At 31.2% G+C, this 26,969-nt stretch overlaps 3 protein-coding genes across 5 annotated transcripts in view; 1 reads left to right on the top strand and 2 right to left on the bottom strand.

Annotated features, from left to right (window-relative positions):
• LOC130663031 (klarsicht protein) overlaps nt 1–9,371 on the bottom strand; it is a 49,599-nt gene extending 40,228 nt beyond the window's left edge. The window contains exons 1-7 of one of the 2 annotated variants that reach the window (XM_057462072.1): nt 9,195–9,371; nt 8,449–8,524; nt 7,953–8,082; nt 6,290–6,419; nt 6,033–6,197; nt 5,757–5,955; nt 4,403–4,527 (exon numbers count right to left, since the gene is read on the bottom strand). In XM_057462072.1, coding sequence (XP_057318055.1) covers nt 4,403–4,527; nt 5,757–5,955; nt 6,033–6,197; nt 6,290–6,419; nt 7,953–8,082; nt 8,449–8,470 — 771 coding nt within the window. In that variant the 5' untranslated portion in view covers nt 8,471–8,524; nt 9,195–9,371. The remainder of the gene's footprint in view (nt 1–4,402; nt 4,528–5,756; nt 5,956–6,032; nt 6,198–6,289; nt 6,420–7,952; nt 8,083–8,448; nt 8,525–9,194) is intronic. The other variant, XM_057462080.1, reaches the window with a different exon arrangement.
• A 1,824-nt stretch (nt 9,372–11,195) lies between these two features.
• LOC130674294 (phospholipase A2 inhibitor) lies at nt 11,196–14,365 on the bottom strand. 2 transcript variants are annotated; one of them, XM_057479597.1, is made up of 4 exons: nt 13,407–14,365; nt 12,714–13,289; nt 12,267–12,637; nt 11,196–11,800 (listed from the first exon to the last, which is right to left on the bottom strand). In XM_057479597.1, the coding sequence occupies exons 2-4, from the start codon at nt 13,286–13,288 to the stop codon at nt 11,553–11,555; spliced, it is 1,194 nt and encodes a 397-aa protein (XP_057335580.1). In that variant the 5' UTR covers nt 13,289; nt 13,407–14,365; the 3' UTR covers nt 11,196–11,552. The 2 variants fall into 2 exon arrangements, with proteins under 2 accessions (XP_057335580.1, XP_057335574.1); XM_057479591.1 differs by having other exon boundaries at nt 11,197–11,800; nt 12,714–13,295; nt 13,407–14,364.
• Nucleotides 14,366–16,630: 2,265 nt separating this feature from the next.
• On the top strand, nt 16,631–25,101 carry LOC130670137 (eukaryotic translation initiation factor 5B-like). The gene is made up of 4 exons (XM_057473356.1): nt 16,631–16,948; nt 18,725–18,967; nt 19,083–19,235; nt 20,515–25,101. Exons 1-4 carry the CDS (start codon nt 16,838–16,840, stop codon nt 22,564–22,566), a joined length of 2,559 nt encoding a protein of 852 aa, XP_057329339.1. The 5' UTR covers nt 16,631–16,837; the 3' UTR covers nt 22,567–25,101.
• Nucleotides 25,102–26,969: the final 1,868 nt, after the last annotated feature.

Genomic DNA, 26,969 nt, shown 5'->3' with positions numbered 1-26,969 from the left:
TTGTATCCGAATCATTATATAATTTTTTTCAAATTAGTTACAAATTGTAAGCTGCAGAAATGCGCATTGAGTAAATAAACATGAAAGATAGGAAATTGTAGCAAACAAAAAGTCCGTAAATAAATTCATAACCTTGTAAATTGGCGGTAGTTCTAAAAATGGATGTTTCATTTCATCAGGATACATTAAAGCCATCGTTTCTTGTTTTACGGTCTGGAATCGCGTGAACTCGCTCGACCTCAAGCGACCGACTTCGATAACCGCAAATGTCGCCTGACCAAGTTACCTGTCTCCACGTGCTCTAATATTTTACTACCAAAAAAACAAGTAACTTGTCTTTTTTTTCCTGCGCTTCACTTGTCTCATTAACGATCCCGAAGTAACCAGACAATCAACAATCTTCGGATTATTTTTTCGACAAAGCAATTTAAAAAAAAAACAAAAACTAAAAAAATGCACATGAAGAAAATTGAAAAAACTACAAGTGCAATTTTTCGAAATATCGTTTTTTTTAAATTTATCGCCTCTGAGAAAATCCAATGACTATTAGTCATTGGGTAACTTGTAGTACAGTATCAACCTTGTAGTGCAGATGACACTTATTTGAATTAGAGTGAATGAAACCCTTTATCATATTTTTTACCATGTTATAAGATTATATATTAGCATATGTCATAAGCGTACTCACTATTAAACTTTTAAAAGCAAACTTACCACAATTTTATCTACTGGATTCAAAATTCAAACGCATGGTATCCATAGTATTCGTAAAATAGCAAAGCAATAAATCCGATCTCCGCGATATATTTTATCTAAAAATCCTAGTGGTCATTTATAAACGATAAATGAATATAAATGAGGTCGATGCCCAGCCGCCAACGCATTTTCTTAAGATTTTAAAACTCTTGGCTTCAATCTGAAGTCTGAAAGTTCTCCACTTGTTCTTCCTAGAACGACTTGCTGCGCCGATCAGCACAATGTTTAAACACTAATATACTTAACTCTTTCGTATTGTATATCTTTTAAATATTTGGCAGTTAATAATTTTCAGTTCATTTTTTTCGCTCGACTCAGGTCGTCGTTCAAATTTCAGCGAATATCTACGGATTCTCCAGAATTAAATTCACATTTAAGCCAACGTTCGGTCTCATCTCTTTCAGTATTTTGTCCATTATTTATATTTCAGTTCACCAAAAAGTTTCTTCACATGTTTAATTGCCACATTTATTTAATCAAACCCAATAAAGTTAAATCAGATCAGATTATCGTTGATAAAAATTCCAGATAAACCGGCATCGTTTTGATACTTCTGAACAACTTTTTAAAAGATTATCAATACACGTCGGTTCAAATAATAATTACAAGTATAATTGATGTTTGAATAACTAAACTTTATCCCAGCGTGAATCATATGAACAAAGTAAAAATATTTTAACTAGATAAATTAGCTCACAAGCACCAACGGCCGCGAAACGGCTACTCTGGCTAACAGACTTTAGTTAGCGTCGCTCTACTCTATAACTGTGAGTAAAAACGTAGACAACCGAGCGGTTTGCTTCGGGAAAGATCGGCTGCAGACTTTGAGAATGCCTAGTAATCCTCCCTACTCTTTTTCCTCTTCCTTCAGTGAGATCATCATATTGTATTTTGTGCCCGGTTCTTTTATATATTTATTATATTATGTTTTAACGTAATGGGTGAACCTACTAGCCATCAACAAATGGGATGACGTCCTTGCACACACATGCTACCATCCTATAGAAAGGACCCCCGGGATAAAAAACTTTCGACATACTTTCGATGTAATCTGAGACAAAAGATCTATTCCCGTTAAAATTTTCGAAACGCGGATGGTTTTCTGCGAAACTTTTAATTGCGGAGAACAATTTTTTCAGAAATGGAGAAATTTCATTCTTTCTCTCCCCCGTTTTTTTTCAACAAACAATGAATTTACCCAATGGAAAAAATTTATGTAAAGGAATCACCTGCATAATATTCTTGCCCCTCTCGTCACACAGAAAACAAAAACTCTAAACATGTATGTGTGCCGTGTGCGCTTCAACACGCAAGATATGCCGTAGGTGATTGCCCACAATCGTGTGCCTGCACGTGCCTGGTTCCGAATTCGTTTTATTCGTTTTTTTCCAGCTACAAAATGTTCGAACAATAAAATCACGTATAAGAAGTATCCCCGGCCAGAAATAATTTTTACTTTTTCCAATTTTAACTTCGGTTTTTTTTTTCGATTCAGCAAAAATGTTATTTATTTGAAACATGTTTAGATTCGTAAATAACTAGATTAGCTTGACCACTTGGTTTATAAATATTTAAAAGTAAAAAAATAAATATAGTGTAAGTCAGAATTTGAAGATTGGTAAAAATATACATCTGCTGCTAAAGAGCAGCTGTTTAGCTCATACCCAATGAATAAAATTGAAGATTTGTTGGTGACTGGAATTTTACTTTGTAACTTTTTCCATTATTGTTACATATTTATATATCTAATGTACATTCAAGCTGGCAAAGCTGAGTAATGTGGAACTATAGACATGGTAATTTAGCGATTAGTTCAAGATATGAATACATATCTATTGAGTTTTTCATTGAATTCCGCACGTACGCTGATAGAAATGTTTCTTTAGATCAAGATAAATTTCTTCCAACCAAGAAAATATCATTCTCATACATAAGAAGAGATAAAATAATATACTAAAGGCAAAGAATATAAATTCCTTGATATTTACAGTCGAGAAAAAAAATATTCTTTACTTGAAACAAACTTTCCTACTTCAAAAAATATCATTTTTTATTCTAAAGAAAGAAAATTTTCAATCCCTCGAGTCAAAAATTTAATACCGAGTGTGTAATTTCATAAAGGGGTCGTATTTTTTTCTCTTTCGCACTCGAGTGGACCAACTGGACTGTCTTTGTTGCACTTGCACAGTAAATGGAGGCTTTGTCAAAATTTTTCTCGCAGCTGAATGAAAATTTTCAATGAATTGAACCGAGAATCGGTAGATTATAGGGAAATGTATTGAGCCTTGATAGGTATCTTGTGATAAGAGCTTTGATTTGTGAAAAAAATAGACAAACTTATTTGTGAAGCTTTTTTAAATACAAATAAAAAGTAAAAGTGAAGAGGAATTATTTAAAATTTTTATTTGATTTGAAACAGATCAAATTTTTCGACCCGGACTAAACATTTATAAGATATGATAATTAAGGAGATACGCTACCGGACCTCTTTCTCACACTCAGAAAAATAAACGGGACTGTCTCTGTTGCACTCGTAGAGTAAATAAGAATTTTAAAACAATTTTTCTCGGAGACGAATTAGAATTTTTGAAAATACGAAATTTCTAGCCCTCTGTTGAGGTTTTAAAAAACGCTAAAGACTCTCTATTTTAGGTTTCTAGTGTTAGTCCGTAAATTAAATTGAATTGAAAATCGGTTACCGTTACCCCTTAAGAAGGGTTTACTAATAACTTTGTCCAAATTTTTTTCGCATTGAATTATTTTACAACATAAATATATTTCACCATTTGGAGACAGGCCATAATTTTAAATTTGACGATGCAACTATTTTAGATTACGAAGAAAACTGGTACAAAAGAAATATTAGCGAAATGTTCCATATAAAAAATAACAACACAATGAATTTGAGAACTGATACACAGAATTTAAATTGTATCTATAAGGAAGTTTTCAAATTTAACGGACAGATAATTGAAAAAACTGCAGTTTATAAATATCAACATTAATATATTATGCTTTGATAATTATACACTAATTGAGAGTATATATATTGAGTGTCACATGAATTGGAGTTTATCTTTATTTCATTGAATTGTTATTTATTTATTGTAATTAAAATATCAAAAATGCTAATTATTCTTATATCATTAAATAAAATGACGGATGTCTCAAAAACATCTAGTAGACGACAGAATTTATATGATCAAAGTAGGTTGTGATCATATTTGAGATTGGTTATGTTGTACCTTGTGGTTATATAATTAATTGTTTTGTTTATTTATATAATTTTGTGTATCATTTATAATGACTTGTTTTAGTTGCTGAAGAAGTCCCAATAAAGGGACGAAACGTCCAATGTATGGTCAAAAATAAATTCTAATTTTGAATTATTGTCCACCTCTCTATGATTTTAATTTTTTATAAATATATTTCATATTGATATATTGGCATAGAAATCTATTTAAGAGAGTTGTGTGTTGGTAGAGTATTTTGCGTAGAGAAATAATAAGTGCGCTTGTAACCAATTACGGTACGAATACACGACGTTGACTGTACAGGCAACATAAAGGTCAATTAGAGAACTTGTTAGTCTCAAAAAACTTTTACCATTTTTACTTGGAAAAATAATTAAAACTATCGTACTTACCATGTGCTCGGTTGCCTTCTCCTCCAACTCTGAAAACGTCCAGTCAACGTTGAAACTCAAAGGCTGCAATCGTGATTCCATTTCTCGTAACCATTTTCTAAGGCATTTGACTTCGTGTTCAAAATCTAAAAAAAAGAATATAAAGTATATGTTTATACTTCACCATCAAATTCGATCTCAATAAATTTCAATCATTTTTAGAATTTTTTAAATCCGTACACCGCTAAAAAATTTTTTATTGAGTTGATTTTTTAAAGTATTTTAAGCCAACAAATTTTCATGTGAAACTCGAGAAAAATAATCTGGAAAATGGTTGAATCTGCAGGCCAGCAGTCATTATTTTACTTTTATTTGATTACTAATTAAAAGTTCCTATTTTTTTACAATTATTGCATTTTATTCGCTAAAATCACTTTTGAATATTCAGATGAAAACGTTGCCACTGAAATAGACCCACAGGTAGACCGTTTTCGCAGTTTTTATACGCGAGTTTTATTAAGAATTGATAGAAAAAAATAAAGTGCAAATTTCGAGAGATCGTTTTCATTTGTAAAACAATAAATAAACACGGAGAAAAATGTTGGCTCGAAACCTAGCAATTTTTATTTTGCTGTCGACCAAATTTGAAACAGGAAGTGAAGCATCCAAACATTATTATGCTTTATCACAATACTTACTACGCGCAAGAAACTTCTCTAGTGGCAATATTGATCAATTCTAGAGCAAATCTTGAGCAAGTCGACGAGAATACAGTGAAATATTATATCTATATAAGCTTCAAATAATTTAATCTTGGGAATTCGGACAATAAGTGAAGATGTTATATTATAAAATTTGCAACGTTTCGCTGATTCATTCCAGCTTCATCAGGCGAATCTTATGGTTAACATCCTCGTCTAGTTTTTACAAAGTCAACAGGTGTAATAGAGTAAAACAGCATATTCATTATCTCAAACATTTCCTCAAATTACAATATCAACAACTTACTTAGATTCCTTTCAAATACCATTCAAATTAAGAAATGAATAAAATGAAATCAAATTCAACAACGTCTGCCTGTCGAGTGTGTTTACAACTGACTCTATATATACTGTGATTTCAAAATCTTGACTAAAACAGCTACTAGGGTTATTGATACGTTTTAATAACAATTACTTTCATACATGTTAAGAATCGTAATGCGGCATAATAGTTTTTTATAAGAGCATAATAATTTTTTGGATGCTTCACTTCCTGTTTCAAGTTTGGTCGACAGCATAATAAAAATTAGTAGGTTTCGAGTCAACATTTTTCTCCGTGTAAAATCTCAAAATTGAAAGTAAAGGACCGTGTGAAAAAATAAACAACTTGTTACCAGTGAAAACATCCTGATGTTCAGAAGCGGGTTGAGCTGGGGCCATTATTTGTTCAACAAGTTCCCATTTGGCATTCAAATGATCGACTCGCCATGCAACTTCATCTCTAAGAGAAGGTGTGCGAGCCACAAGTTTAGCAGCTTGTTCATTGAATAGTCGTCGTCGATAAGCCTTACGTCGAAGCTCCTCCATGTGAGCCTTAATTTATAAAAATCAAATTTAAATTTCATAATTTTTCAAACATTTAAAAAGCTTTGATCAGTAAATTTACTTACAGCGCGAAGGCTTTTGTCTAGAAGGTTTTCTTCTTTGGAATAAACCATTTCTTGTAGAATACCTAGCCATGAATATAGTTCCGAAAATTGACAACTGACTTCTTTTAATCCCCAGGATAATGTTGAAACATCTCCTTCGTCCCATATAAGCTCTCCATCCGCTTCCTAAATTTATCAAAAATCGGTTTTTTAAATTAGAGGATAAATCTCATTTTCTTCAGGAATAAAATTAAGAAGTTAAGAAACTGATTCATTACCTTGCAACTATCAATGAGATTTGTATCCATGATGTAATCATAATTGGACCGGATTGCGGCCCAAAAATCATCTTTACAGTCATCTCGGTTGATCCAAGTTCGTTGATGATATTCTTGATTCGGATCTTTTCTATAATCATAATAAATATTATGCCATTAGAAATACTTTCAAAATATTTTTCTACTACGGTACAGAATATTGCAAATTCAAAAACTTGGAAACTAGTATATCCGTTCATGAGCGTGTGTGTATGTTTAGGTTGTGTAGCATTTACTGATACAAATTAAGTGTGTAATATATCCTATAAAAAGCAGATTTTCTGTAAAAAAAATCACGTCAAGTAAGATTGACATTTTTTATTATAAGAAAATTTATTTTACAAAAAAATCAAAGTCTTAAAAAATACTAAGCAGCCAAAAATAAAAAACTAGTATAGAGTAGAAAATGATTTTTATTAAAAAACCGCAGAAGTCACTAATAAATTAAATTACACAGTAAAAAAATTTTTTTAAAATTAACACAAAACTGCGATAGAACATTTTACATAAATTTTTATGCTGTTTTTAGAGTATTCATGTGTGTAAAAAAATGTTAGTATTCTGCTACGATCTAAAACGTTTGCACATTCAAATGTTATCTGCAAAAAACATAAAGTGTTGATTTAACAATTTTATTTGTGTTATTTTATGTAAGCTTAATAAGTGTCTCAGGTAAATTCAGCACATTCTTGTTACTTTAACACGCGCTCTATATTAAAGTGACATTTTTAAAGTGTTAACACTTGTGTGGATAGTAATACTGAGTAAATGTTACTTTTGTTTCAATTAACATTTTTTTGTGTTAAAAATGAACTGATCAAACAACACAAAAGCAGTATGTTAAATTAACACACAAAAATGATAAAAATTTAACATAAAATTTTTAATAGACTTTTTTCTTCACAAAAATACGAAAAATTTTTCACTGTATATGTTTATATGAATTTCGATAAAATTACTATTTCATAGAGAGATTAGTACAAAAAATTCTCAGTAAAGTATAAGACTTGGTACCCGATCCATACAAAAAAAATGTACATCCGGAAAAATCTGTATATTTTTATAAATGTCTCATATATGCAGATTTGCCCGGATCTATATTTTTCGTACACGGAAAAAAATGAACTATATAAATTGAGAATGATAAAGTGATCAGTAAATACCATCATTCTAAATAGTAATTTTTTCATTTATGATTAAAACGTGAATAATTGCAGGATAAGTATGAAAATTTATTGTCTATGTAAGAAAAATTACTATTTGAACTTTAAAAATCGTAACTGATACTTAGAAAATAGACGACACGTATTATAAAATTGACTATTTGAATGTTAAAATTCCCCATATTGACAACCGGGTTCCGGGTTATAATTTTAAATAGTAATTAAAAAAATTTTTTTTTTCGTGTATGGGGATCAGGGAACTAGTACCCGATCACTCCATGTATTTGTATATCTACATTTAGTAAAATTTAGTAAATATAGATATACAAATACATAAATGACCGGGTACTAGTTCCCTGATCGGGTACTGAGTCTCTTACCTTACATACACAATAAATTTCCTTAGGTCTTATTGGATTGTTTTATTGTCAGACTATTGCTTTATTCAATTATGTATTTACCTTTTCTTAGTGAGACTGTTGTATGGTCTATTGGTTCTTATTCTCGCTAACTCTGTGCTCTCAAGATTTTCGCTAGAGCGTTGTAGCGAAGTACACGAGAAACTCATCTTCATTGATTTGAATTCAGAAACTGAAAATTATGTTAATAATACAGTCACTTAAATTGCACTGCAACGAATTTTTGATGGTTACTGCTTAGGGCAACTGAATGAAATATTTACTAATGATGATTTTTTTTTAAATTACATGTACCCCATTAGCAAAAGAATTTAATTCCATTAGATACAATAAGTATAATATGATTAAGGTCTTTACATAAAATTATATGATAATTTATGTATCTTCATAATTGATTATCTCATTCTTGTGTATTTCAGTCACCTTCTGACTTAAACTACAGATAAAATCTATTTGTGACTAAGGTATTTGTAGAGAAACTAAGTACTTAATTTACTTTCCATAAAAATTTTTAAAACTATCGAATTATAATACTTACCGCTGTTAAATTTTAGTTCCATGTTTTCCCAGCTGTATTTTTAAATCACTCCATCATTTCTAACCTTTAGCTCCACCTAAATACATAAGAAAATTAACAGAATTAATTAACCGTTTATTAAAAACGATAAGATAAATATAAATAACTCTAGCTTAAGTTTTCGAATTATATGAATACTATTTTCCGCGTGGAAAATGAATCACGTTAGCCTGCGATGAATAAAAAAAAAATATTTAAAAACTAATAGGAATTTACAAGTTAGTCATCGTTAATTCTCGTGGCCCAGATGCCCCCGGAATCTCTAAAAGAAAAAAACGATAGAATTCTATCTTTAAGATCCCCTCTACTCCTGTACAATAGAACTCTAAAGAATCCAGATAGAGCATCATGAAGAAAAGAAATAAAAGGACTCTTATACTCATATTACTCCCACGATTGCACCTGCGACAAAGTTGTAAGCGCAAATAAAACAAATCTGTAAACCAGATAACCCTGAGATATCATGGCGCCGAGAAATGTCGCGGGATATTTTTACAATCATAACAAAAAGAAATTCAGTCTTATTGAGCCGGATTGCCATTGGCTAATTATATTAGTGTGCAATTATTCCGAAAATCTTGTATAAAATAGAACATTGTGTTTATTAACTATAATTACCTAAGCTAAGTAATGATGCGTGACACACCTGTAATGGCTTAATAAAAATAAGTAATGATGGGATTATTAAATAATCTTGTAATCATTACCTACCGTTTATGCTGTTCTATTGCATCCTAGAGAAGATCTTCGCGGACTTAGTCCACGTCTCATCGTTATTTAACGACATAACCTTACACTTAACGTAAGACACCCACTAATATAAAACGCACGACAACTTCAGCTATACTAGGATTTTGTCACTTTTTAACGCCTGCCATCGAATACCACTCCTTGCTTTATACAGCATATTTTCTTAACTTACGTTCTGCGCAGACGCGGTAATTCAACCAGCAAAATACTACCGATTTAAGATATTACAGTTTTGGCCACTTTAGGGCCAATTTCGGACACTGGAAAAATTTTGATACAATATTTTGTAAAATACGCAATAATATTACTAATTTTTTAACATGTGTTCAAAGATACTATTTAATTAGAAGCTTTTTTTTCATACTTTTTCATTAGGTAAAGGAAACTATTAAATGTCCAAAAATGAAGCAGTGGCCATAAATGGCACTTTTACTCTATTTTAGATTTGAAATATTGCTTTTATGGAATAGTTTCGCAAATCACCATAGGATCAAATATTTGTAATAAAAATATTTACAACATAAAAATTATAGTCATTGTGTTGAATTGTTATTCATTGGGTTTATTTACAACTTTTTTTATTGGTAAAATCCTAAAAAATCATATTTTAGGCTTTAGCATAGACATCAAATAGAAACAAAAAATTTTGTCACGTCTACACGGAAAAAAATAAACTTTAAAATTTAGTATTTAAAACTATAACTCGGAACCCGGGTGTCAATATGGGGATTTTTTAACATTCCAAATAATAACCCTATCCAAAAATTCCCATAGAATCCACAAATGCGACAAAAACCGTATAGAAACCAATACAGTCTATAGGATTCTATGCGGTTTTTGTCGCATTTGAGTGGATTCTATAGGAATTTTTGGATAGGGAAATTTTATAATATGTGTCGTCAATTTTCTAAATATCAGTTACGATTTTTAAAGTTCAAATAGTACCCTGATTAAACAACTGAATTCGACTGAATTAAAAATTTTAATTCTGTTATATTCTGTCGAATTCCGCAAAACAGAATTCAACTGAATTGAAAATTTCAATTTGAATTAAACAGAATAAAACCGATTTAAAAATTTCAAATTCGTTTTAATTCAGTTTAATTCGGATTCAGAACCAGAAATTAGAGAATTAAACCGAATAGAATTATTTAAATTCGTTTTAATTTGGACAAATTCTGGTTTTCCTGCCGAATTAGACAGAATTCATTTTTAAGTTAGGTACCGAATTAACAGAATTTATCTGAATTAAATAGAATTAAAAATTTAATTCTGTTTAATGGTAATTTTTCTTGCATAGACAATAAATTTTCATACTTATCCTGTAATTATTCACGTTTTAATCATAAATGAAAAAATTATTATTTAGAATGATAAAATTTACTGATCACTTTATCATTATACTACTTGTCATTCTCAATTTATATAGTTCATTTTTTTACGTGCATAAACTAATAGTTTTTCACGTATATTAATAATACTTTATATGTATGTATACTAAATTTGCGATTGAACGAATAATCAGAAGATTTACCTGAGTACTAATTCAAGAATGTCTTTTTTTTTATTTGTGAACGAAAAATTTCATTCTTAGGGTAAATGGGCGCCAAAAACGTTTGAATGCAATAACGTCACGGCTTACATAAAACGAAAATGACCCAAGTAATCGATAATAGAAATATAGAAAACTCGAAAAGAATTTTGAGAAACAGTAAAATCATCCGAAAAATTTCAAATTAGTTACTCTGCTAATCAAGTAAAATACTTTTTTATCGATAGTTTGTCACAATTGTTGGTAAGCAAGTAACAGTATACATTTTTTCAAATGGAAATATACTTTTTAAATAAAATCCTATTATAAATGCATTTATAAATTTACGAAAAAAAAAATAGTAATCCACTAATAATGAATTATTACGAATCGTATTGTTGTTGTTACTTAATTTTATTATTTAATCAAGTAAATTACAATAAAACATTGGGTAATTAAAATATAAACGTATGAAATCCAATTTATATTAATTTTTTATTAATAATAAAGATATTAAAATGGTAATCATACGCAGAAAATTGTGGCGTTTAACATAAAAATCTTTACGTTTTTTAACCAAGAGACCTACGGACTCAAAATTAGAAACAAACATCAGCTACGATACGAAAAATCATAAATACATTCAGGCTTACGATTAAAAAAACACTATATACTATGCGATATAGGAATGATCACTCAAACCAACGCTATCGTAAAAAACGTAATAAAATGAATACAATACAGCAAATATACATTATTTGTTCGATAATTATGATTTTTATGCTCAAACATCGTTTTCGCGAGAATTAGCCGTTGCGATTGATGTATATCTTACACGCTTATTTACTGAATCAATAACAGGGACGATTTTTTTGTATAAATCCTCACGTTGAAGATAGACTAGAGTACAAATTAATCCTACGAGTATTAAAGAAAGCATCGTGATGGCAACAGTCGAGCCCGATGATCGTGACGAAAAACGCACTTTTGGAACACAATTTTTCATTTCATGCAAATGTTTCTTATGTCCATCTGAAAAAATAGTATATTTTAAAACAAGGGATGAAACAAGATAATTTTAAGCGAATGTAAAAGATTTTCTTTAATAGACTTTTGAAAAAGTAATACAGGGGCGTTCATAAAATACTGCACGCTCAATTTCACCTTTTTAGATCCCCTTCCCCCCCCCCCCCCTGTCGCGTTATGTCACGCTTTCTGCGATCCCCCTATCAGTGTTGCGTCACAAATGACAGATCCCCCCCATTATGACGGAAATATTTATATATATCCACAAATATGAAACGAATAACTCTATCGTAACAAAAAAACGTCTGTTTCTTTAGACTTTCCAACCCCTTTGTTACATTTTGTCTCAGTAAACAACACCCCCTCCCTCATAAGTGCGAGCGTATTTTATGAACGGCCCCATAGCATTAGAGTCATATGGGGCAAGCGTGCGCACCTTACCCCACAAGATTCTAATTAGTTAAATACTTACGATCATTGCACATATAAAGATTTTTATTTCTCACAAAAATTTTTGTTTTGTTCATCCACTCAATAAAGGGATTGAGTTTGCATGAACACTCCAATGGATTATTCGATAAATCAATCGTCACAGATTGATTGTGTTTCGCAAAAGTATCTAGAGTTTTTAAATCCCGATCTAAAATTCTCGTGAAATTATTCCGCTGAAGATCTAAAAATCTTAGTTTGTGGAGACAAGATAAGTTGAAATGTAGCGCATTGAGAGTATTATCCCCTAAATGTAGGTCCAATAAATTTGGAAGATTACAGAAAACATTAGGATCTTTAAATTCGGAGATTTCATTCTGTTCCAAGTGCAGTTTTATCAATTGATTCAAATGGCTGAAACAATAATTACCAAATAATTTTGGTGTTAGAGCATTGGGTTATTGAAATTTGAATATTAATAAAGAATTACCTATTGAAAAAAATATCGTGCAGTGTTTCAGCGAGATTCTTTGGATTCCCGTCCTCAAAAGCGTCCGTAAGATGCAGCTCAAGTAGAGAAATGAAATTTGAAAATACTCTAGGATGATTACTCTGCGAGTCTAAAGACAGTTCATTAAAATCTAAATATAGACGTTGAACATTTTTTACATGATGATAAGCTTTCCCACTGATTTCAGTTATTTTATTGTTCGACATATCGATCACTTGAAGACTCGGAATCCGATCCAAAGTCCCAAAAATATTCCATTCCAATTTTCTCAATGTGTTGCCCGTGAAAATGAGTACTTGAGTTTTATTTGGAAGATGTGCGAGTGGTTGAGTAGTTGAAAATTGAGAATTTGTACAGTTTACGACATACTGATGTTTCCCTTCATAACAAATTCTGGAACAGTAGCACCGATTTTCAAATGCTGGTCCACATTCGAGATTCGCCGTTTGCTTGTTTTCCAAACTGTGCCAATTTTTCTGATCACAATCGGGAAAGTCTTCCATACGACATAGAGATATGAGGCTCAAAAACGACCACAGGATTTTCATTTTCATCCTGCAACTAAAGTATGATTTAAATATTGTCATTCAAAAATATAAGGCAGAAAAAACTATTCCAAATTCATTCAAAAAATCACGGGAAATTTCCATAATTTACCAATAGTTTACTGACCTGTTACCGAAGTAGAGTAATCGCGAGCCTTTGTTGAGTTTTTAAAAGAAATTTCCGTAATTTACCAACAGTTTACTGATCTTCAACAGAACTAGTGATCACGGGCTTTTTCTGAGTTTCTATAAGTAATTTCTGTGACCAACAATCAAATTCTGTGAATATCAATCGCATCCTCAAGAATCTTATCCCTTCTACTCCAATCCTCATATATAAAAAATCTCAAGTAACAGCAACAGTTCGTTGGTTTTGAATGAATCATTCACAATTTACATAATTTTCATTTATAAAAATGAAAATATTAAGGGAGACTAAGAAACCGACTTAGACTCAAAAAATCTTAATAAATAGATTTAAAATTTTTCAAAACTAGACTACTAAATCTTTGTAAAAATTCTAACCGTATATTTTGACACAAAAATTATTAAGTAACGAAATAGAGTTTTCTAAATAATTCTTAAATTATCTAGATCGCTGACTTATTTTATCATAACTCACTTGAGTTCTTGAAAGATTACATTTATGAATGATAATTTTTTTTCGAATTTAAATGCGAATTATCACAGCATCTTACGAATTTGACGCAAGATATTTTGAACAAAAGTAATGAATTATTTTAAATATTTTTGAATATCTTTTTTCATAGAAATTTTTATTTTTGAATGGAAAATTCACAAAATTATTAAGTGTTACATATAAAATTTGTGTCTTAGTTTGGATCTACAACCGTTAATTTAAATGACGGTATTATAATTATCGAAGTGAACTAGCGATTTTTAAATTTGAATCTCGGTACACAGAACACTAATTACTCGGGTTAAAACAAACTACTTGTAGGGAGCGTAAAAATACAAATATGTTCTTTATATTTTATCGAAACTACTTAATATAATAGCATTGAGACGTGCAGTGGTTCGTCTACCTGAGCCGCACCTGTGTTCCCACTCCAATTCAGGTTTTACCACTTCTCTGTTTACTTATTTCATTTATACCCATTCCGACTTTGTACATGATGATCTCACATCTTTGAGTAGGTGGCTTAGCTTTCAGCCGTTTCCACATGGTAATAAGACATTACTTTTATACCATTAAGCAACACGGACCATTAACTTACTTATATAAAATGGATATTTTCAAAAACAATCTTATTCTCTACGGTATAGATACACGGAGATAATTTTTTGATAAAATTTACCCTACAGTTTAGATTAAACCTGGGCCAAAAACAAAATAAATGAAAACTGGTGCCTATTGTTTTAGTTTTTACCCTTTTTTATTCAAAAATGACTCAAAATTGAGTTTTTTTACCCCATTATTGAACACTATCTTGAAACGAAAGAGTAATTATTCATCCAGGCCCACTTTTCCCCGTCTAGCATTCATATATAATTTATTTAATACATTTTGGGCTTTGATATTGGTCTCAAATTAATTCACTTTCCTTACGAATTTAAGGGCGACCGTCTCTTTTTTCTCATGCAATAATTTCTTGTGACAAAATTTCTCAGCAATAATTTCTCAAGGCATATTTTCTCACCACAAATATTTATTGGTGTAAAAATTTCTCCAATTTAAGGCCTAGCGAAATTGTTTATACCGAAAATTTAAGTTTCTTTAGAGTATATTTTCAAAATCATCTTATGTTCGGGAAATATTTTTGAATTTTTCATACTTTTAAGTGGTAGGGAGAAAATATCCATTCCAAGCTCGTTTTATACTCAAATTATACTGAAGTCAAAGAGGCTGAGGGCAGTAATATCTTTTTATATGAGTCTTCAGCCGTGAAAAAGGAAAAATGATTCTTTGAAATTTTAAATATATAAATTTATTGAGTTCAAAAAATTATAAACATATTATTTTTATTAAGCAGTAGCATTATAATGCTTTTTAGTAACGAATACTTCAATTAATTATGTTTACAATAATTCATCTATTGATGTAATTATTTACTTATTCTATCCGGGGTGGAAATTTTTCGAAATTTTCTCTGAAAAACTCAGTTCTAAAGCTCTACAGATTTTTTCAAAGTTCTAAAGACTTTTTCAGAGTTTTTCAGAGAAAAGTCCGAAAAATTTCCACCAGCGATGTTATTTTTTGAAACAAGAAAAAAAATTGCAGTTATAGAAAAAATGCTTCTAGTCATCCCTGGTGGAAATTTCTCGGACTTTTCTTTGAAAAACTCTGAAAAAGTCTTTAGAACTTTTAAAAAATCTGTAGAACTTTAGAACTGAGTTTTTCAGAGAAAATTCAAAAAAATTTCCACCAGGGATATTTGATAGATATACAATTATCATTAATTTATTATTTATATTTGATTCTATTGCAATAACAATATCGACAGTTAAAACAAACATGACGCATAGAAAAAGCAGACGCGGAATAATAAGTTTTATTTTTACTCATTAAGTTACAAGTTAATGGTGAAAAAATAGAGCAGCCTTAATATTATTCTAGAGTCGATTAAAAATCTCCAAAAAACATCATTCGGAAACATTCAAGATTTTTGAGCGGTATAAAAATTTATATTTTGAGCTGAAATTTTCAGGATATTATTCATTTTACATGCAGAAAATATTGCTGTCATGAAATAAACAAATTTTGAAAAACAAAATCCAAATTCCTCTGAGGAAGTTCATCTTATTAATTTTTCCGGAAGCTGAAAAAATCTGTAATGATAATCAATTAATAAAATAGAAATCTAAAATTCGATAATTTGTCGAATTCGGCCCTGCCTTAACATATTAAATGTGCCCCATACAGTATATATGTATATATATTTATATGACAATACGTCTAATCAACAGGTGGAAGCACCTGTAAACAGAAGACACAACAAACATAATATAAGACTTTAGTACATTTTAGTAGAGAGAATATTTCCCGAAATATGTCGGAATGAAACTTCAAAAATTGACAGAAAATTAACGTCAAATAATTTAACACAAATTTTTTATTTTTTACAGTCAGATTTTGACTCTAGATTTTCGTCTACTCGTAGTCAATTTGTCTATTTAAGATGACAATTCAATTGACTACAAATTGTCATCAATTTGCCCGAAATCTAAAGCTATAGTATTGGACGACAAGAAAACAAACTTTTGCCGTGAGACCCCTGCTATTTGAGTAACTATACTGTAGTAAAAAGTTGGTAACTTGACATCGAATTGCTAGGATCTTTTCCGAGCAACTCCAACTATTGGAGTATATACAATTACTTATTGAGAACAAAATCTTGGCCATGTTGTTAAATATGGACTAACATTGCCGCCAATTTATTATAGTGTACATTTTCGCTCATTATTTTTTTTACGAGCATCATAAATATTATATTAAATTCACAAAATTGTTGTGGCGATAGTTGCGAACTTATGTTGTCTGACTTAATAATTTACATTTTCTAAAATAGACATTTATTTTATCTAAATTTTATTACAATGTCGCGACAATGTTGTTTAATATGTGCGAGCGACGAAGGATTTTTTCTTGATATTTACCTCGATGGAAAAAATTTTCGTGAGAATATTGAAAAATGTCTATCAGCAAAGGTAACCCATTATTTTTTTACCATTTTAATTATAATTTAATTCCTCTACATATCATTTTTTATTGTTTGCTTTGAAATTTTGAGGTTATATTTATTTGTTTTAAGCAGGGGTTATCATATATTTTCGGCTGAGTTTTTCTCGGAAACAAAGTCTCTAAATATAAACTACAGGGCGCACATTAATTTCCTACTGTATAATCTAGCGAAGTGCGCTTTTATTTTTTGGCAATATTCGTTTGTTTAAGAGAAAAACTCGGCCAAAGTTCCTCCTGATTACTGTATGAGAGCGACAGAGATAATAACGTTCGCCCACTTGTGTATGAGAGAGAAAAAAATAAGAACGCCTGTTCAGCCTGAAAATTTCCATAACAATACACATACTCACCTATTTAAACTTACGAACCAATGGTATTTTTGAAACTTACTCGACTAATTATGATAAGTAACAGCAAAATTCTTTGAATAATTCGATATGAGGGCAAACGGAATATCCAGATTTCTAAAAAATCTAATAATGAAAAATTATAATAATAATAAGGCTCCAAATTGAGAATTATAAAGAAAAATTGAAAACTACCAACCAGCCTTGGGAATGCGCGTTTTCATCCCCTGGCAAAATATCCTACAGACAAAATATTCCCCGACAAAATATCTCCGGACATAATATTTCCGAGAAAATATCTTTCGATATAATTTTCACAATTTTCCTGAAAAACTAGCACCCAAATTAGTTGTGAATAGTAACAACCCTTATTAAAAGAAACGATTTAAAACGATTTGTAGTGTTAAGTGCCCATAAAAAAGGGTGATTCAAAAGTATTCAAAAGTTTTTTTTTTAATTGTTTCAAATCGTTTCTATTACACTGAGAAAAAAAATACTTTTATCAAGAACATTTACTTGATACAAGAACATATATTTTTGATAATTTTCAAGAATATATAATTTTGCCTTAAGAATTCGTAGAATTGAAGGAAATAGTTTTTATTTAATTCAAGTAAAGCTATTCTTTTGTTTACTCATAATATAATATCAAATCCATATAACAACAAAAAAAAAATTTGATGCTCTTTTCTCAAGAAATTGATAATTAAAAATAATAAAATAAATATTTTGAACGGATTTCTCGAACCAAGAAATTCTTGTTTGGAAAATAGTATTTTTATTTCCCTTATTATAATAAGGGAAATAAAACATGTAAATAAAAAAGATAAATTTTGCTTACAAGATATTTTGTCGGAGATATTATGTCTGGAGATATTTTGTCGGGGGATAAAAACGCGCGGAATCACCAGCCTTATAGATAGAGTAGAAGTGCCATTTTTGGCCACTGCTCCATTTTTGCAAATTTAATACTTTATTTTAATAAATGAAAAAGTATAAAATAAAATTTCTATTTTGACAGTGGGGTAAAAGTATCTTTGAACACATTTTAAAAATAAACTACATCATTGCGACTTTTACAAATTGTTTTATTTAAATTTTTCAAGTGTCCAAAACTGGCCCTAAAGTGGCCAAAAACGGTACCTTTACATGAACGCAATCGTGCACTTAAAGATCGGAACGTTTTTCGCGGAACAAAAATAAAAAACTGGATCTAGATTTCTGGAATATTTCTCATAGGCTCTATTGAAAGATCGTAGTAGTAATGAATGGCGCCCAAAAGCGGACCTTGATAGAGTCGGACTACTGGGGATCACTCCCTGAGCATTTGAAACAAACAAATATTAAAGGTATTGTTATTGTTGATGTTACTACTGATGTATTTCTTACTTGCAGATAAAAAAAGGAAAACTTCAATCTACAAAACTATGCCACAAGTGTGCATACGAAATAGACCAATGCTCCAAATTTGTTGATAAATACAAAAAAGCACGCGATTCAAATGAAAAACCCCAAAGAAAGCGTGGATGTTGTAATTTATGTATGGAAGCAGGTCCGAAAGGCCTAATTTTTTCACTCAGCGATGATGATACACTAAATAATCCACAAAAGAAATTACACGCTATATTTAATGATAACGTAAGTCTAAATATTTTTATTTATTAATTATCAGCGAACTTATGTATTTATCTTAATTTATTCATTTTTAAAAAATGTGATTTCTATAAATAATTAGAGGATTTATTGTTCGTAGTACAAAGCAGACAAAATGACAAATATTTCTATTTGTTTGAATTGTCGATATAATGTCGATGTGCTCTATGATCTTAAATGCATTTACGAAAATTCTGGAAACCTCCAACAAATCATCGATGAAGATAGTGAGCCATTATCAGATTCGAAAAAGGTAATTTTTATTTTTATTTGTCGTAAAATTTTTAGGGAAACTGGCCATAACTTTTTTTTTGTTAGGAATAACTCTACACAATATAAATATTTTTTGTTCATTATGATGCCCTCTAGTAGAAAAACCTCAAAAAGCTCCAAAAAAAAAATTTATATTCGAGTTACGATGACGCGTAAGGCGAAGGAAGATACCAGCCCATGTATTTTTATGAGAAGTGGATACAACTTTTCTTCTGTTGGGAATAACTTCTCATAATATAAACGTTTTTTGTTCATTATGATCTCTTCTAGTAGGAGGAACCCTATAAAGTCTTCAGAAAAATTTATTTTTTGAGTTCAGGCTCATATCAAGATACTTTAGGATGAATGAAGATAAATGAGGATGACACTTTCCATGTCTTCCTATGAAAAGTGGCCCGTAACTTTACTCCTGTTGGGAATAACCCATCACAATATAAACGTTTTTTGTTCATTATGATGTCCTCTAGTTAGAGAAACCCTAAAATGTCCTAAGAAAAATTTATTGTTTGAATAATCGACGTCGGGCAGATACGGGCAGATGACACTGTCTATGACTTTTTATGAAGAGTAGCCTGTAACTTTGCTCCTGTTAGGAATAACCCATCACAATATAAACGTTTTTTGTTCATTATGATCTCCTTTAGTAAGATAAACCCTATAAGGTCTTTAAAAAAATTTATTTTTTAAGTTCAGACCCATATCAAGATAAATTAGGATGAATGAAGATAAATGATGATGACACTTTCCATGTCTTCCTATGAAGAGTGGCCCGTAACTTTACTCCTGTTGGAAATAACCCATCACAATATAAACGTTTTTCGTTCGTTATGATGCCCTCTAGTAGAAAAACCTCAAAAAGCTCCAAAAAAAATTTTAAATTCGAGTTACGATGACGCGTAAGGCGAAGGAAGATACCAGTCCATGTATTTTTGTGAGAAGTGGATACAACTTTTCTTCTGTTGGGAATAACTCCTCATAATATAAACATTTTTTGTTCATTATAATGCCCTCTAATAAAAAAAACCATAAAAATTTCAAATCGAATTGTTGCATTCGATTTGAACACGACCCGCACACCCCTAGTACAAAACTATTTTCGTTCTTTAGGATTTTTTGTCATTCTGAGTTTAATAATTCCGTTCATTGTTTTTATTCTTATGAATTATCTTAATTCTCAATCACCAATTAAACTTCCGATATATTTACATTAATGTTCCCTATCATAATTTTGAATATAAAATTTTGAAATAAATTTACAGATAAAAACCCACGTTGTGAAACGTAAGACAACATTACCAAAGTCTTCAAAAGATATTATTGAAATATCAGATTCCGAAAGTTGCTCGAGTGTAACAAACAAAAAACCTAAAAAAGCAGCGTCGTCATTTAAATCAAAATCTAAAGGAGGTGATCGTGAATGCGATGAATGCCATGATGTTATAGAGGCTGGCGTCGACATGTATCGTTATCATCACACGGGGTGTAAAGTTTGCAAGGATTGTTGGTTGAAAGTTGACCCAAATGAGATGACAGTCGCTAAAAAACGTAGAAAGTTACAAAAACCCACTAGTACTAAACTCTGCAGTGTTTTTCTGGAAGATATTTTCGTCGGTCCTCCGGAAAATAAGAAGAAGGGTTCAAAATGCAAAACGAAGGATGCCGAAGTAGACTATGACGATTCTGATGATGTCGAAGACGAAGCAAAGACTAAAAAGAATCTAAAGAACTCAAAGTTGAAAACCAAAAGCGTCCAAAACGACCAAAAATCTCCTAAAAAATCAAAAGTCGTTCCCAAAAAACGATCCACAAAAAATAGTTTACAAAACAATGATCTGGACAAAAAAATTAAACAAGAAGTTTCTCCTAAAAGTCCAGAGGTTACAGAGAAAACTGATCGCACTAGAATAACCAAAAGTCGTTTGAACGCATTGAGAGATAAGAAAATCGAACTTTCAAAAGTCAAGAGCGAAAACCTCAAGAAATCTCAACAAGAGCAACGTCGCAAGAAGTTACAGAAAAAACTCCGTCAGAGCCGTTCGAGGGATTCGCCGGTTTTATCTCCGACAGATGTGGAAACTTCTGAGCCTCAAAAAACACAAGAAGACAAGGATCTATCGATGGACGTCGATAGTGATTCAGAAAGCGGGCCGTACACTTGCAATATTTGCAATACCGATTTTGAAAATCGCGTCGAAGGTTTGAAGCACGAGTTGACCCACTCTAAAAAATTGGGAGTCGTCTTAGAAAAATTTGCTGTCGCAGATGACGAAACAAACGAACCGCCAAGCGAAGACGTAACTGATAAGTCGGTTTCTGAACCTTCGACTCTCGCCGAAGAAAGTCACGTTTCTGACGTTTCGACCCTAAAAAGTAATGAGACGAAAATTGATGACGAAGCGGGAAATGCCGTTGATTCAAAAACTAACGAAGTCGACGGAAAACAATCAATGGAAACAAGCGACGATAAGGAAAATCCACCTGAAGATGTCAGCAATGATTCCGATAAAAAAGTAGTGGACTGTAATGAAGAAAATGACGTCACTGAAAAGCTAATTGGTGATGAGAAAAATACTGACGTTGATGAAAAAGATGTTAATGTTGATGTTGAAGGGAATAATATTAGAGCTGAAGACTCGAATTTCGAAACGAAAAATTCAGGTTTTGATGCTGATCATAGTGACGTCAATGAACAAGATGATGATGGTGAAAAAAAACTACGGGATAAAGAAACTAATGCAGAAACTGATGAAATCAATGAACCCTCGAAGAAAGAAAGTGATACTGAAAATATGACTAAAGAAAGCGAAGCCGAGGACAAGGAAAAAGATGATGACTCTGGAGGTGTATTGACAGAAAATGATTCCGTAGTAGAAAACGCCGAGAAGAATGAAAATCACGTGCAGCAAAAGGAAGAGACAAATAACGTTGATGAGGATCTAAGTGAGTCAGTTGCAGTATCTGACAAAAAAGTTGAAGAGCCGAACAATCAAATTCACGTTGATGATGACAATGATGAGGAGGAAAAAAAAAGTAGTCAAAGTGAAGAGGATGTTAATGAAAGTAGTAAATTAAGTTGCAATACAGAAAAATTAGGAATAGTAGAAGGTTGTGAAAATGATGAAAAATTAATTGAAAATAAGGCGGAGACCGAAAATAAATTAGTTGAGTATGAAAGTAGTTTGAAAGTAGACGAAAAAATAGAAAATTTAGAGCCATCTATTGATACTGGTACTGAAAAAGATGAAAATAATAGAGTTGATAAGTTGCAAAAAATTATTGATGCAAGTTTTGGAGACTCGCTTCAGGAATAATTCAATTTCTCTCTTTTCATTTCTATACAGAAAAAAGGATTTCTTGGTGCAAAAAATTTTTACTCGCTTTAAGAAATTTTTCACAATGAAAATTAGAAACAAAAATTTTCCTGGGGCGAGTAAAAAAATTCTTGTGCCAAGAAATTTTTTCTAGTCCTAGGAAAATTTCTGTCTTGAATTCATAATGAAAAATATTTCTTGCGCCAAGAAATCCTTTTTCTGTGTACATAAATTTTGATGTGATGTATGGTTTAAAAACTAATCATAATAAATTTATACAAATCAAATAGATATTTCGAAATGTTGAATTCAAAAAGCCTAGAAAAATAATACTTTCTAAAATTTATAGATTAAAATTTTTAAAAAATTGTAAAAAAATAATTAAAGTAAGATATCCAGTATCCGATTAGGGAACTAGTACCCACTAGTTCCCTAATTGAGTATTGGGTCTTCTCCCTAAAATTCGAACATAAATTTTTCTCTTCAATCAATACAATTTCTAATAATCAAATGTAAATAATCTTTGTAAATAGTTTTGAGTGAAAATTTTATCATATACTTTAATCACAGAGAGTAAAGTTATTATTGACAAGAAAAAGAAAAAAAAAAGATGTTTAAAACACGTTTGATACACACTTTTATAACATGATGCATAAATGGATAATAGTACAATTAAAAATGTTATGTAAGTCAAATATATAGTTAGTACCGTGTGTGTGTGTGTATGTGTGGATGTGCGTGTGTGTGTGTGTTCACAGATAACTTATCCAAGTAAGACGAATTCACTGTTTGAAAATAGTGTGTTATACATCTTGTGGGATCGGGATTATAGTCGAGTATTTCCTGATTAAAAACTTCGATGGAATTCGAATCAGCTCTGATCGGAAAGTTCCGCCGAACGAATCCGATTGAACGTTAATCAAAAATCGGAATGTTTGTTTCCGATCGAATCTGATAGAAATCCGATTGAGTTAATCAGATTTGATTGGTTTTAATCAGAGTTTTTAATCAGGGTTACCAACACACGAGAGTATAATACTCGATGTCACTGGATGTAGACAATAGTTTATGTAATGAATGCACGAAAAAAAACGCCGTAATGTCTAAAGTCATCGTCATGCAGTCAGAGTTGAAAAAATACTTGACTCTATTGTTATTAAAAAATATTTCATTCATAAAATTGGATAATTGTTTAATACTGCAGTTTAATTCCATTAACTAGGAGCTTCCCCTCAATATTAACCCCCACTACGAGCTACAGTGTCTCCCACCTGACGCTATACATTTGTATGTGTCTGAGTATTTACATATCAATCATCCATGTAAATGTAAGCGCGTATGCGCTGTAGTTTTTCTTCTAAGGAAAAGAGGCATTCGATAAGTCGGAATTTCCAGGAAATTTCCGCTCCTAGACTAACTGTCCGAGTTAATGGAATTTAACTGCATTCACTTAACAAAATTTAACTCTATAAAAAAAAACGTCCTTTAGTTTTATGTCGTATCAATAAATAGAGATGTGTAAGGTTATAAAATTCAGCTAACGTTGCATTGATCTACACATGCGTGTGCTGATTAATTGAATGCGATTCAAAGTGACCCCATAAGTTATAGTTGAATTAGCGAGACTGCGTTTCGGATATTTTCGGTTTTTACCCCCACCATCTAAATTTAATACCTAAGACATCGCGCCTTGATGGGGGGGGGGGGTGGTAAAAAACCGGAGCGCAAAGTCTCGCTAATCCAACTATAAATAATGTACATTAAATCACACTTTTGACCAATCAGAAAGACGTATTTTAATATAAAATTTTATGAGACTGACTTTAGCCAGTTAGCGACGTATTCTTCGGGCATGAGTTACATAAAATAGATTTTCTTCACTTATTTCTGAAAAAACTCTTCGGGTGGGATTTATGCATTTTATAAGCAGCGATTTTTCAGTCTTGTTTTTGTATTTAGTTGCCTGAGTATTGAAAATTGCACATAAAATTGCACTCTAATATAATTTACATTCTAACAAAAGGTAATAATTCTTCGATGCTTCGACATTTCGATTGATTTAAAAGTTATTTTCAATCATTCAATAGATCGAACAACTTCAGTTTTTCCGCAAAAGATTCATATTCATCTAAATTTAAAGATATGTAATTCGTATTTTTTAACATTAGCTCTGGAAAAATAAACATCGTTATTGTCAATAACATCGCCTAGTTATTTTTATCTAGAACTCTAATCTAACCTATTTTGTATCGATTGATGTATGATTATAGGTTACTAAAACTGTTTCGATTTATTTCTGTGGTCTTATCATCAGTTTTGTTCATTTACTGGCTTATTTAATGCGTAATATCTTTCAGACACTGTCTCGACAAATATTCTTATTTTATCAATAAAAAAAATTTCCACAAAAGTACTATTATGAAGGTTTATTTCTTAATAAAAAATATTGACAATTAATTCTGAAGCATAAGCCTTAACTTTATTATTAAGTAACTTAAATAAAGATACTAGAAAATAAAAAAAATGAGTAACAAAGAGTGAATAAGATCTATTTATTTTCATCCATTAAAACCCGCCATCCTTCCTTGAAATATTAAAACGATTCTGTTATATAACGCACTATTTAGCTCCCACTATCTAGCTCGTAATTCTTGGAAACTTGAGAATTTACAAGTAGCGCCATCATAGTCTAGGGGTCATCCATAAATTACGTCACACTTTAATGGGAAGGGGGCGGGGTATCACCAAAATGTGACAAGGGGCATGGGGGGGGGTCAATAGTTTTGTGACGTCACCTGTTAAAATTTAAAATACTAAAACGCGAAGTTCAGATGTGAATAAAAAACTTTAAAAATTTACGAACGTGATCTATATTTATTAATAATTTCGCATTCTCGCTATGAGATTATCTCCCATGTAACGTCATTTAACTTCTAGAGCGGCGTTGTAATGCAAGTGAGACACTCAAATAGCTGTTTTCTCTCGATTATTTTAAATTCATGCATAAATTTAAAAAATGTGTGACGTCACATCAGAAGGGGGTTATAAAAATGTGACAAGGACGGGGGGAGGGGTTCAAAAGTCCTAAAATTCGTGTGACGTAATTTATGGATGGCCCCCTACACCAGAACTTCATAAGTTAGTAACCAATTTTAAGTACCAACATTACAAATATGCAATTTTATTTTTATTATGTGTGTATCATAAAAATTAATAGCACATTACACACCAAGGAAGAAAAGTAGAACATTTTCACCCTAGTGTGTAATTATCTACCCGAGCTGAAAGCGAAGGTGGCAAACACGCGTATTGGACCATCCTACCCTTCCTTCCGGTGTGTTTACGATTTTTCATCAGATCTGTCCCTGAAAGTTTAAATTTTTGTCTTTATTTGTAGAAAGAATGACGCATGCGCCAATTTTTATCGTTTGTTTTCTTTCAAGAAAACGAATTTCTTCCTTCTAAACAGGGTAGGAATTCAAACTTTCAGTGCAGGTATAATGAAAGTAAATATTCGTTCAAAACGAAACACCCTAATAAATATTTTTACTTCTCTTTTTTCAATACGATAGCCTGGAAAACAGTTGTTTTATTTTTGAGAATACAAACAGCTTAAAAATATATTTAAATTTGCATACAATTGATTTATTTTATAAGGTCATTGATGTGGAACCATTTTTGGGTCACTTTATTTATAGCAAAAATAGCCATAAGAATGTATTGTTCGCCAAGTGTCGTGACTACGAGTAAAAAGCCAACTAATAAAAAATTTTCAGTAATATGAAAAACAGTTATAAAACCCGTGTTCATTAAATTCACTTGGTGTAAAATTTATCCACGTGAGATCATCTGAAAATGTCGTTTGTGTCATGCATCGAATGATTACAATCACCGGATATCCAGGTCATAACTGTCTCGAACCTCAACTTCAAAGCATCGTCATCACTACGATATTTGAGTCTTACTATTATCATTGTTTTCGAATATTTTATTCCCGCTTGCGTTAGTAGAAATATTTACGAATTAATTTTTTTTTATTCTCATCTCATAAAAAAAAGACGTATTCTCTATTTAAATAAACTATATCACCCAAATTAAATATATACATATTTTAAATCAGCCAAAAAATATACTACCCACTTAACGATACGCATTCACATACATATAGAAAGACACCCAGTCACCGTACTGAAAATGGCCTATAGGGGAGACCAGGTTGTCTCCCGGGTTAGTTGTCATAGCGGTCATAGTAGACATCAATGAATTAATCGGCGTCGAAGAATCAGCGTTGAAAGGAAGTGATTTCTTCGCGATTCTTCAACGCCGATCGCCACAAATTACCACTGTGACAACCCTGATTAAACAACTGAATCCGGTCGAATTAAAGAGAATTAAATTTTTAA

This window comes from Microplitis mediator, chromosome 1 (genome assembly GCF_029852145.1).
Source record: "Microplitis mediator isolate UGA2020A chromosome 1, iyMicMedi2.1, whole genome shotgun sequence".
In the NCBI taxonomy this organism is placed as follows: domain Eukaryota; kingdom Metazoa; phylum Arthropoda; class Insecta; order Hymenoptera; family Braconidae; genus Microplitis; species Microplitis mediator.
This window is presented reverse-complemented; position numbering and strand designations above follow the sequence as displayed.